Here is a 12,284-nt window from a genome sequence, read left to right as displayed (position 1 = left end):
TGCTGGCCAAATGCAATCTTCTCTGAGATACAGAAACTGTTAATTCCCTGTACTCTTTAAAAATACGCTTGTTTCTTTCCTCCTGCTGTATTTCCAAATTCATTGGCATGTGGGCGATCCTGCCAAACAATTCTGCCCCTAGCTCTTGCAGCGCTGTAAAAACTGGGATATGCAGGTAAGATCAGGAAGTCAGAACAAACCTACTGACTTGTACAGCAACATCATGCTCAAAGGACCTTCCCATCCTACTTTCTTCTCCCCTGGATGTGGAAGACAGAGGAGGAACATCCTCCTGTGCCACCAAACACTGTAAGACAGAGCAATGCATTTAAGAAATGTGAAGAGCACTATGAAAAAAAACCACCAACAAAAGAGAGAAGCCAGTATTAACTGAAACAACAGATGGGAGGTAGGAAAGGAAAAGAAAACAAAGACTACTTTCCAATGGTGCAGTAAGTAGGAGTTGGTCAAGGGCTTTTCAGAAATTTAAACACGTTGAAAAAATAATCACATAGTGAGGTTAAAGGAAGAAAATTGACAGAATTCCAGAAGATTGCATGGAAATTCAAATCCGAGCTTACCAAGATAATTGCAACTGACAGTTTATCAGTAACATTTGACTTGTATCATGCAATTGCTGTTTTGACAGACGATATGCGTGATATTAAAAAAAAAGTATGTGTTTTCATGACATGAAAACTTTGTGCAACCGTGCAGCTATGCCTCCTTGCTCTCCTTCATGAACTGTTCTTTCTTGTGTTGTTAGGTCAGTGTTGGTTGTTTTGGGTTTGGGTATTTGTTGTTTGGTTGGGTTTTTTTGCAATGCAGACATGTGATGCAACCAGAATGAAATCACAGCAGTTCATACTGATAATCTGTTTGAGGATTTTCTATATGAAATAAAAATGAAAATTTAAAAAAAAAAAAAATTTAGAGCATTTAATACTGTTCATTAGTTCATTAATTCTTCATGTAGCAAGTACCTTTTCAGAAGACACGATTACATAACTGAATTTCTATAGAAACAGAACAGGCAACAAAGAATCATATTCCTCAGATTAGACTGGCCCTTGGGCAAAAGCCAGTGAATTACCCAGGCATCAAATCACACGACTACACTGATTGCAAATTTTTTCCCATTATTTCATCAGCATTCATATGCATTCTGACTGCATAATGAAGTAAGGGGAGAAATTTCCAGTGTAAGAATACTGAATCTGCGAGCCATGTTGAAACGAGGTTTTCACAAGAAAAGGTTTAAAGCACATGGCATAATTTGTAGGATTAGCATCTGGCTAACTGATGGGAGCCCCAATCCTGAAGGCACTCAAGCACAAGTAACCATATATGTTGGAACAGTCCCATCACATACACATGCCAGATTTGTAGAGCAACCATGCCTATCCATGGGGGCAGGAGTGGAAAAGGGAGGGCTAATGCCTTCACTTTGCTTGATACAACTTTTTAATAAAGTCAGTGTTTTGCAAACTTGAATTCTAAAGTGAAGGTCCAGAAGATTCATCACTATTCTCTTTCTTTTCAGTAAAACATAGGCATTAGCAGAGGAAAAATAATGATATATAATATCTGGAGCCAGGGAATACAAAGCCACAACTGGCTGGGGGCCTGGGCAATTGCTCTTGCATCACATTACTGGAAGGACATACAATGCACTAGAGGGAATTACTGGAAAAGGGGTTCAGTTACCTGATGCACCTTGTGCTGAAGGAAGAAATCACACTATGCTTTACTTATCTGACCACATTCAGTGGCGGCTCACATTTAGTCATAAATTGGAGGGGGAGCCTATAACACTTGCAGAAAGTACAGATTGGTAGTCTTTATTCATTAATTAATGATGTGCTCTACTTGTATCCTTACAACAGTAACCAATTTTCAACCTGTGTTTTTTGCTAGAAGGGATTATGACCACATGAAGCCTGACCTCCTCCATAACACAGACCCCCTTAACAAATTATTCCTATCTCACCAAAGGGTATTTTTCAGAAAGGTAAGTCATCTTGGTTTGAAAACTAAGCCATTAGCTTCAGCCGGTTGAGATTCTCCAAGCACCACTGCAGTCCTTGTGCCTTGGAGACCAGTATTCCAGATGGCTTACAGTCCAGACTGATTACAAACTGATTTCATTACTGTCCACAAACAGTAATGAAATCAAGTGATGACCTGTAGAATCAAGCTGGTACATTTTAAGTTACCACTGAAAGCACAGACACCTAAGAGTACATGGACTCAAAACCTGGCGTAAGTCACAATATCTGTGACTATTTGGACATCCATGGCACAGATCTTTGCTGCGGGAGTATTTCTCTCTCTTTTCTTTCTTTTAAAATATAACTAGTGATTATTCTTTATCTTTCATAATAATTTGCAAGTGTCTTTGTAAAACATCAATTACTGGTGTTTTTAAAGGAAAAGCAAGTTTATGCACTGTACACATGAACAAACTCTTTATTACCAAAGGATTTTCTTATGACAAACACTAACCCTCTTCCACAGAAAGCTATGTTTTCATTTAAAACCACAAAGATTAAGTAGTCTTTATCATCCTTCTACAGTCCCCCTCACAGCAAGATTATATTTGAGAGCCTTTGTGTTTTACCTGTTCAAAGTAAATTGGATTACATATTCAAGAGTGAGGATCTGGATTATATATTACCTTTAGTGCACCCTAATAAAACACTGAAGCCAATGAATTATAATAAATAATGACACTTCAAAGCTTAAGAATTACCAGCAGCCATGGCTTTGTTGCACAGCAAGCACCACCAAAAAGCTTGGGATGGCATCAGACAGTGATGCTTCCTAGTCAGCTCTAACCTCAGAGCACAGGTGCTTTCAGCACACACCAGCGAGCTGTGACACATCCATTCTTCAGTGACGCAGGCAACCTGTGTCACACCTTGCCTCGAGCTGAAGGACGTCACCCTGCAGTTGCTGCCACTGACTGCTGTGCCCTCCCTTCCTCCAGTTTGCCAGAGTACAGACATATGTTATTCACATGGCTCCTGGGAGAAGAAGAGCCCTGCCCTGTCATGTCCTCCTCCCAGATCGACATGAATCCATACCGCAAAACACCTTTTGTTAGAAGATTTTTATCTAAAAATGTCTTAACAAAGAGCATACACGTTTTTAGCACACAGAGCAAATACAAAATCATACCCCGCAAAAGAGGTGTGATATAGTACAGGTCAGACTGTGACTCTTGGAGTCATGCTCATGAGCTATCACTCAGTCTCATGGATGTCAGCAGCCTATTTGTGTAGGAGTTCAACACTGCAACCAGGAAAACTTGGAATGTCACGTGTCACTTACAAGAACTTTTCAAAACAAGCACTGTAACATTCCAACACTGAATCAGAAACATACTGCTTAAAAGGTCCCCAGTATTTAAAGCGCGCTGATGACTCCTCTTTCCACTAAAGTAAGATGGATACATAATGAGCTCTGGTCATAAACCTGAAACACCCACAGCACCTATTTAGATTGTGTATGTCAGCTGATTTTCAAGAAAGCTTCAATCAATATGGTTGATTTAAGCCATATTTGCACTCTGAGCATTCAGTTTTATATTGATTTAATGGACAATTAATAAACTCTTCCTAAAGTTTACGCGTTACTTCCTGAGCTATAAAAACAATAACTCATAACAACACATGACTAAAACATACAGCACAAGGGATCGTTTTTCACCGTAACCGTAATGAATCGTTACTCTTCCATTCTTTCTCAAGGCAGTTCATGTGATTAGCTCTCTCATTTGTTATTACAGGATGAGGTCATCCCATTACTTGTCTGTCAAAATTCAACCTAGAGGAACAATCTGAACTCCACAGGTACTATGGACAAATCCTTTTAAAAGGGAGGGTCAATTCTACTTGATTTAGTTTCATGGGAAAGCCTATATAAATGGGAAATATACACCACACAAAAATAATTAGAGCGTTCACTTTCAATACTGGCAATAATACCCACAAAAGTAAGAATATAATCTTTTCATTGTGAACACTACCCTTAAAACTTTATGAAGGGCAATACTTTTTTAATAGGTGTTCATTCATATAAATGAAGGTAAAATGACCTCTAAAGACTTATTTCCTAACTGTCTTCCTATGTGGCTTATATGGGCATCTAATGTGGTATCAAGAAAACCAAATTCTTCCTCTGAACTTAAGGCAATTAATATTTTTAAATTAACTAAGAAATTAATAATCATATAGATTTCTTAAATATATGTATTTCTTAAATAATTAAGAAATTAGGATTTGTTAAGTTTTCCTCAATGTCTGCCTTTGCTGCTCTCTCTTCCTACCAACACAGTTCTATAGAGCACTGATTTGTCCAGCCACCCTTTTCTTTGCACAGAAGTTTTCAAACACGTTCAGTGAAACTGACTTTGAGGAAGAATTGTCACTCTACTGACATTCAGCAAGAAAAGCAGCAAAGCCAGTACTTAACTTTGTCTTCAGGCTGATGAGCACAAATGAGAGGAGACTGAAAACCTAACCACTAATATTTAAAGAAATTTATATTTAATATAATATAATATTTAAAGAAAAAGCTTGGGAAGGGCCAATGTGATATCTGGTTCAATTACCAAGGGATAAAGCAGCAACAAACAATAAAGCTTTCATCTGCCCTTCAAGTTTAACAATTGTGATTGAATCAGATTATCTTCCAAATATGTTAATTTAAAAGGGATCAGCTATACTTGTTAAGGTGTACAAACAACTCATGACCATCCCTGTAAAAAATCTGTACCTTAATTTGAACCTAAATCTGGTTGGGTTTAGACTTTCAGCTTTTACAACTTTTTGCAACTTCTTCTGCTAAGGTGAAGCTCACTGAAAGAGATGATCACCAATGGGACATGCCACAGCTACAAGTATGTGAAAGCTTACAACACAAAGAAAACTGATCTTTAGACAAAACCCCAAACAAATTATCTCACACTACTGAAAAAAAATTTATACTACAGATCAATCACACCAGAATATATGAAATTATGGAGAAACAGTGAGAAAAATATAGATGGAGTTAACAAATGCCTTCTAGGTGTGATATAAACAATTACTCATAAGTTTGTAAAAAACACTTAAGAAAAGCATAATCAAGCATCACAGATCAAAACAGCAGAGAAGTCACTGAACTTCACTCACAACTAATTATTTTTAAGTATTCCATTCTGTCAGAGTAGCATAATCAAATTTAACAGATTTCATGCAACAGGAAAATTTAAATCTGTATCTGCACCAACATAAGATTCAGACAAGCTGTGTAAGATGAAAGAACAAATCAAGTAAGTATGAGCAAATTAAGAAAAAAAACCACCAACAAATCCCAACATCACCACTGCTAACTTAAGAAAAATTATTGTAAACTGAATCTAGTCAATGAAATCGATTGAGGACTAAAGTGGGCACAGTAAACTCAGCTTGAACTCAGAAGGAACAGTCCTGAAGCATGTTGAAATAGTTTCAGAAAAAGAAAATTTTAAATTCTCATAGTTCTGTCTGAATACCTGCAGACAGATCAGATTTCAATAAGCTATCAGAGGAGGCACTTTACCAGGGAAATGAACAATGCTGAACAGAAGATCCCAGTAACTGTGGCTGATAAAATACTGGAAAAAGCACAGGGGAAGAACAAGACAGACTGTGAGGAAAGAACAGTAAAATCCAAAACATTAAAAATGTACTAGCTGAAACTGAGATTTATCTATCTGGAAACTTCAGGAAAAAATAATCACAAATCCAGCACAGAAAACACAGTCTTTCCTTTGGAAACAAAACAAATGGAAATATTTGGAAGAAGTCCTCTAGAACCTAAGGTCACCTAAGCACCAGCTTTAAAGTCCAAATGCAAATATAATTTCTGAATATCAACATTAATCAGACAACAGAAGTATGCTTAGTAGTCAACAAGATAAAGAAAAGCAAGATTTCAGTCAAATGCTCAGGGCTCTTCATACACATTGTATCACCATGCTTTAGCAAAGTCAATGGCAGAGACAACTCCTTTCTATTACAGGAAAAGCCATATGAAGTGTGATACTGTGAAGGATAAAACCAAGTAGATTCAACCTGTACCAAATATTTACAAGAAGAAATACCACATGAGAATACATATTTAAATTAAGTTCCAAATACATTTGAGTATATGCTAGCACACTTTGTGAAACCTTTTATAGTTCTGCAGGAATCTAATTGAAACCATCAAGGGCCCAAACCTCTGTGAAATATGACATACTCTTACAGGAATTCGTAACTGGACAATGGAATGATGGAAATATGGAAAACTGATGTGAAGAAGTGCTACTTCTACACCTTTCAGTGTGGGACCGAAGAACAGTAACAAAAACCCTGTAAGCAACACAAACTCCGGTATAATGCAGAAAATTAGTAAGTGGCCTAAACATTGATTGCTTACTGTCTTGTGATCCTGTGCAACATTACCAACAGGGTTTCCTACAAACAGAGATCTCAGGAGAAATAGCAGGCCACCCTGGAATTCCACATGTCAAACAGTAACATTATTTGAAAGGCAAAAATGGCAAAAGGCAGCTCAGCTCAGCAGCCTTGATGGGCCACACTACTCACAGCATAGGAGATGAAGTATCATTCAAGGAAAAGTCTTTGACCAAGAAGCATTAGAGGAGAGAAGGCAAAGCTACACCAAGCAACATCTCAGGCACTGTGTCTCTAGAGCCAACAGTGCCCTGCTGCAAAAGCTGGAGATGAAGACAAGCATTAGACAGGAAGCAAGACACCTTCCAGCTGAGGAACTGGGAAAAATCTGGGAATTCAGAAAGACTGTGAGTCAGTCTGGGGAATCAAACAGCAGTTCAGCCCTGGACATCTGCATGCTCCTTGAAGTGGAAGTGCACTGGTGCGGAGAAGCAAACACACCCACAGCAGATCCTAAGGAGCATCAGAGCAGATTTGGTGTACTGACAAATGACAGCAGAGCATAAGAGACTAACTTCCACTCTGTGGGCCAAAACAATCATGGAAAGCTGATAGACAGGCTGCCCACCCCTATCCATTATGCTAATTGCATCCATTTTGATAAACATTGTATTTCAAGTATCAGAAAGCACATGCTTTCTACTCAAGTCTGACACGCAAAATTCCAACTACTTGAGTCAACAAGGGCAGAAAGTGTCAAGTTTGTTAAAACATGGACCATTCTTTGTTCAGGCCAAAAAGCTTTTCTAAATCTTAAGCATAAAAAGGTTTTCAATCAATGTCTTCCTCAACTGTCTGAGCTGATAGGCTGCAAGCAAAACAGAATCTTAGCTCCAAATGTGAGCTATTAATTGTGTTGTCCCGCAAGGCTGCAGAGAAGTCTTTCAAGTTAGAACACTGTCACAGTATTAAAAATTATATTAGATCTGACATTGATATGTCGCATCAGCCAGCAAAGCTCAGAACCTCTCCTTTTTGCCTTTCCAGTGTGGAAATTAAATGACAACTTCTTCTGCAAAAATATCTGGGGAGAAGTAGTATTTCATCAGATCCTTTTAACACCACAAGTCAGCAAATTTCCATCTGCTCTCTTCTGCTTAAACATTTGAATCATCCTTGGCAACATTGCACGGACTTACAACTCCTACTGCATCTCTCACATAGGCACTGTGGCAGCTGTAAGCATATATACCCTATTTGCAAAACAATTCACTCCTAAAAACAGTTCTTGCTATCTAAGAACAACTTCTTTCCCTTGGAATTCAAAGATCTCACAAAAACATCTTAAACAAAGTTACTCAGAATTTCATCTCCACTTCACACACACGAATGTACACAGGCAAAAAGGAGCACAGTAGCCACCAGCTAATTGTACCACGCCCTCGGTCTCCCTTCCTGTAAGCTCTAAGTGAATACATTGCTCTACCATCAATCACCAGACACAATAGATCCTTACTATAATGTCTCCAAGTAGAAGTTTGGCAAACATTATCACAGCACAGCAGCAAGCAGTTAAGAGACATTTTTAAACCTATTTGTTGCTTCTGAATGCAAGATACACTTAATAACACGAGCCTTTTAGCTGTTTATAAAGTTTATGACATTCAAGATCTTTACATCCATAAAAGAAATACTGTCATACAGGGCACAGTGCCCAAATGATGGTAGAGATCTGGGTTCGTGTTCTGTCCAAATGTCTCTGCTTCAGCTGATGCAGGCTGCTGTGTAAATAAATACACCACATTCCTCTGGAGAAGGAATTATTTCATACAGGCCAAACTACCAGGCTGCCCAGGGAAGCAAGAAGAATATGAGGAAAGAAAATACTTTCTTCCTTGTTGGTGAACAAAAGGAAGATGAAACACTTGATCAAGGGTCACACAGAAGGAAAATGGCATTATGTTCAAAATGGCATTATGTTCAAAGCATGAAACAATTTAATTACAGAGCAAGTTCATCAACCATCAAATACTTTTAAAGCAGAAAAGTACTTTTTTTGGCCTTGTCCTGGAAAATTAATGCAGTGATGCAAGATAATGTGAGTCTGCAGAACAGCTATGAAAATCCGATTTAAAATCCAATTTACAATCTTTCCTATTTTCCTTTTGTTAAGAAGAAAAATAAAACCCAAACAACCCTTCAATTAAGGCATGCTTACAAAGAAAAGTCCTACTGATGTGACTAGTACTGACATAGACACAATAATTTAAATGAGTCCAGACCCTAATTCAGTATAAAAATGTATCCACACTGCTTATTAGAAAACCTGTATCTCTGAAGTAAACTACTGATCAAATACACCTTGTTAGCAGAGATGACTTCTGTGGACTCGCTGATCAGCACTGCCCTAACACATTAAAAGATCATCATCATTCTCCTAACTTGTTACAACACAATATAGTGGAGTATTTAAATAAGAGAGCTTCTCTGTTCAACTGCTACATAAACCAAGGCCAAGAGGAGAGAACCAGTGTAGAAAGGGTGGATTTTCCACCCCTTCCCCCAAATTGACTGATACTCCTTTTCCTGCAAAGCATTGGGGCACTCAGAGTGGATCCAGGAGAACAGGTAACTCGAGTACTGTTCCTCTGCTCCAACAAAAACCCAACAAGAAGTACTTTCACCCATCCCCAAGGCTACATAAAATACTCGGTTTTGGACTGAGACATGCCAAAAGAAGTCTGCCATGATCACAGATGGAGAGAAGGGCATTACACTTAACTCTGACGAGTTTGCTGATAACAGTTTCATGGCAAACCTAGATTTGAGGGAAATGCCAGAGAATTGATGCTTCTCATTGCCTAGCCACTGCTTAAGTTACATGGTGAAGCCATCTAATGTCATCAAACCCACAGTCTCATCAATCTGAAAGTAAATTCTCATTCTACAATTCAAGACAAATGACTTCAAGAGTCAATAATGAGGGAGTAGAAGTCAGCAAAAGTTAGATCACAAAAAAAAAGGACAGCTGTATTTACATCCTCTCTTGCAAATATGAATTGAGATCATCCCTAGCACAGTTAAAAATCTTGTATACAATATCTCTAGTCAACTTCAAGGACATAGAAGTTGGTTTCCCACAGAGCAACCAGGCCAAATTTTACACCATATTCATGGGTGGCTAACGTCTTAGATTATATCTGAGCAAATTTCAGCATTATGTCACTACAGAAAGTGCAATTAAGGAGAAAAAAACCCAACCCACCACACCAAAGGTTCTTTTTTTTCCCCTGTTTACTTTTGACTAGGTAACCTCCACCTTCTTCACAAGATCAGTATCATCTAGAGAGCTTCCAAAGGGTCATCCTAAATGCTGTAATTACTACAAATTACATCTCCTGTGTACCATGTCAGCAGATTTATTTATTCTTTAGCTCAGGATCAGCTAGGTCTTTTAATACCTAGCCTTTCCTACCAAGAACAATCCACTAGCTTTCTCCACCTTCCTTGTCCCTCAACTGGCAGACAACAGCTGTTAAAAGTACTAGTAGAAAATTCCAGTATTTCCATGAAAAACAAATAAACCTAAGTTCTACCTATTACTGTGCCTGTCAAGTTGGGAGTGGCTTGGAGACTCCATCCATCCATCCATCCATCCATCCATCCATCCATCCCTATCACACTTTTTGTTGAGCACTGTGTCATAAACCCTTGACATTTTAGCACATGGTCTGGTAAGTTCCCATACATTCCTTTAAATACTGCCAACTCTAATAAATCAGTTAGTCACATAGGATTGATTAGTTACAGTTTTGGCAACATACTGAAAAAAGCTACAACTTTTTACCAGCCCTTTTCTGTGCAAACAAACAAAAGCCCTGGAAATGGACTTGTTGCTACTACATCAATGCCACAGCAGCTGCAGTTCCAGGTAAAGCACAGGCACTAGTAAGAGCTACATGGAAAGCAGATTTCAAAATATGTGGAGAATTTCACCTTCTAAATAATACTCACTATACAGACCTCACTCACATACTAAAATAATGGATACAATGCACAAATATTTAAATTCCAGAAGGGAAGGGGTAATGCATAAACAAATAACTATTTCTCTATTCTGAACTTCTACCAAATGCTGAAAGCTTATCTGGCCTCCACAAAAAAAGGAGTGCACATTTATGAATCCTACTTCCATTCAAGGACAAAATCTTCCAAAAGTGTTTTCTCCATCTGTAAAGTGGTTTCACCAATCAGACTATTACACATACAACTGCAAGAAGATTCAGGTATGCATGCACTGTGCAAACAGGTTGAAGAACAGAACCCTAAACTCTCAAAATGTTTCCCCAGTAACTGAGAAATGACTGGAAAATGGATGGCTATCTCAAACCATCTCTAATTCAAAGATAAAAAAGTCAGAAAGGTAGAAGAGCGCTTTGTCAGACCTTGAGAGGCCAGGGGGTAATCCATTAAAGGAGAGCCTGAGAAGAATTTTTCAGTAAGCAAAGCAGGGGTGAACTTTTGAGGCAAGACACGTTTTTTATGGATTTGCCAATCCTGTCCACACTTCAAAGATTATAAATTTTTTTTTTTAAATCTACAACTAATGTGGAGCAGCTGTTGGTCACTTCCCACAGAAGAATTAGGTAGTTTATCAACACACAACACTGACACAAGATCTCAGCAGACTACATGAAAACACACTTCACAGCGGTGCCGTAGTTTAGAACTGTTTACAAGTCCATAGAGCACTGAAGGGCTGAAGAAACACTTAATCTCACGCCAAACATGTGCAGGACCTTGAACCAAACACAGATGCAGCACATATGTTTAGTTCGCTTAGCCTGGAGTACTAGTTGTCATGGAGTGTGTGAAGATGAAAGCACAGGTTTCAGGAGAATGAGCTTGCTTATTCTGTACCAATTCAAGTACCAGTGGAAACACCATTGGGTTCTGCATCTCCAATCTCATATAAATACCTACATGTTGCCTAAGAAAGGGTGGAAGACCTCGATGAATGTATATGCACAGTATTATTAAAACCTACATGAGTATGATCCAAACCTCTACAAAAGCGTCTCCAGCTGCCAGCAGTCAGAAACAAAGCATTCAGGGAACACACTTCACAAGGACATCTGGAGAATACGGAGAAGCCGAAGCAAATCTGTTCTCTTCGTAAATTTCTGAATTACTACATTGTCTTATTTTAGGGAAACCGTGCTAAAGGTTCGGCAACAAAATTTTCTCAGAACCTGGGGCAAGTCACACCCTGACGTACGGAGCCATCGGTCACCGGTGGTCTCCCACACAAGGCTCCAGCGCGTAAATCCTCTTGGGAATCTTGGCGCATTCCATGCGCCTGAGCTCGGGCGGCCGGCAGGATCGGGGAGCGCCGCTGCAGCCGCCCCCCGGCCCCTGAGGGACCCCGCACCCCGGGAACCGCCGAGGGCCCCGCCCCGGCCCCGCTGCCGCCGCCCTTACCCGCCAGTCCCCCGCCGCCGCCATCGCCGCCGTGCCCCTTCCTCCTCTGCAGGATGAAGTAGGGGTTGGCCCGCTCCGTCACCCACAGCGCGTTCGCCAGCAGCACCTCCTCGGGGTTCACCCACATGCTCCCGGCGCGGAAAAAGGCGGGCCCGGCGGGCTGAGGGGTGGCTCACGCACGCACCGCCCGCATCAGGCGCCACCATGCCCGGCCGCCGCGGCAGACAGCGCAGCCCCGCGGGCACCGGCGGGCACCGGGCGGAGGCAGCAGCCGCATGCCCCCCGCAGCCCCCGCCGCCTATCCGCGCTCCGCCGGGCGCGGAGGGGCGGCTGCTGCGGCCCGGGGCGGCGGCAGCTCCCGCCGCAGCGGTGACATCA

General features: G+C 40.3%; 1 protein-coding gene across 2 annotated transcripts in view; it reads right to left on the bottom strand.

The window, feature by feature from the left end:
• The window catches only part of TBC1D9 (TBC1 domain family member 9), a 48,461-nt gene extending 36,260 nt beyond the window's left edge, over positions 1 to 12,201 (bottom strand). The window contains exon 1 of one of the 2 annotated variants that reach the window (XM_042051930.1): positions 11,907 to 12,201. In XM_042051930.1, coding sequence (XP_041907864.1) covers positions 11,907 to 12,033 — 127 coding nt within the window. In that variant the 5' untranslated portion in view covers positions 12,034 to 12,201. Of the gene's footprint in view, positions 1 to 200; positions 241 to 11,906 lie in introns of those variants that run through there. The other variant, XM_042051931.1, reaches the window with a different exon arrangement.
• Between the last annotated feature and the right edge of the window lie 83 nt (positions 12,202 to 12,284).

Source organism: Corvus kubaryi, unplaced genomic scaffold (assembly GCF_017639235.1).
Source record: "Corvus kubaryi isolate FWS band 111438036 unplaced genomic scaffold, C.kubaryi_AGA036_p1.0 77, whole genome shotgun sequence".
Classification (NCBI taxonomy): Eukaryota; Metazoa; Chordata; class Aves; order Passeriformes; family Corvidae; genus Corvus; species Corvus kubaryi.
This window is presented reverse-complemented; position numbering and strand designations above follow the sequence as displayed.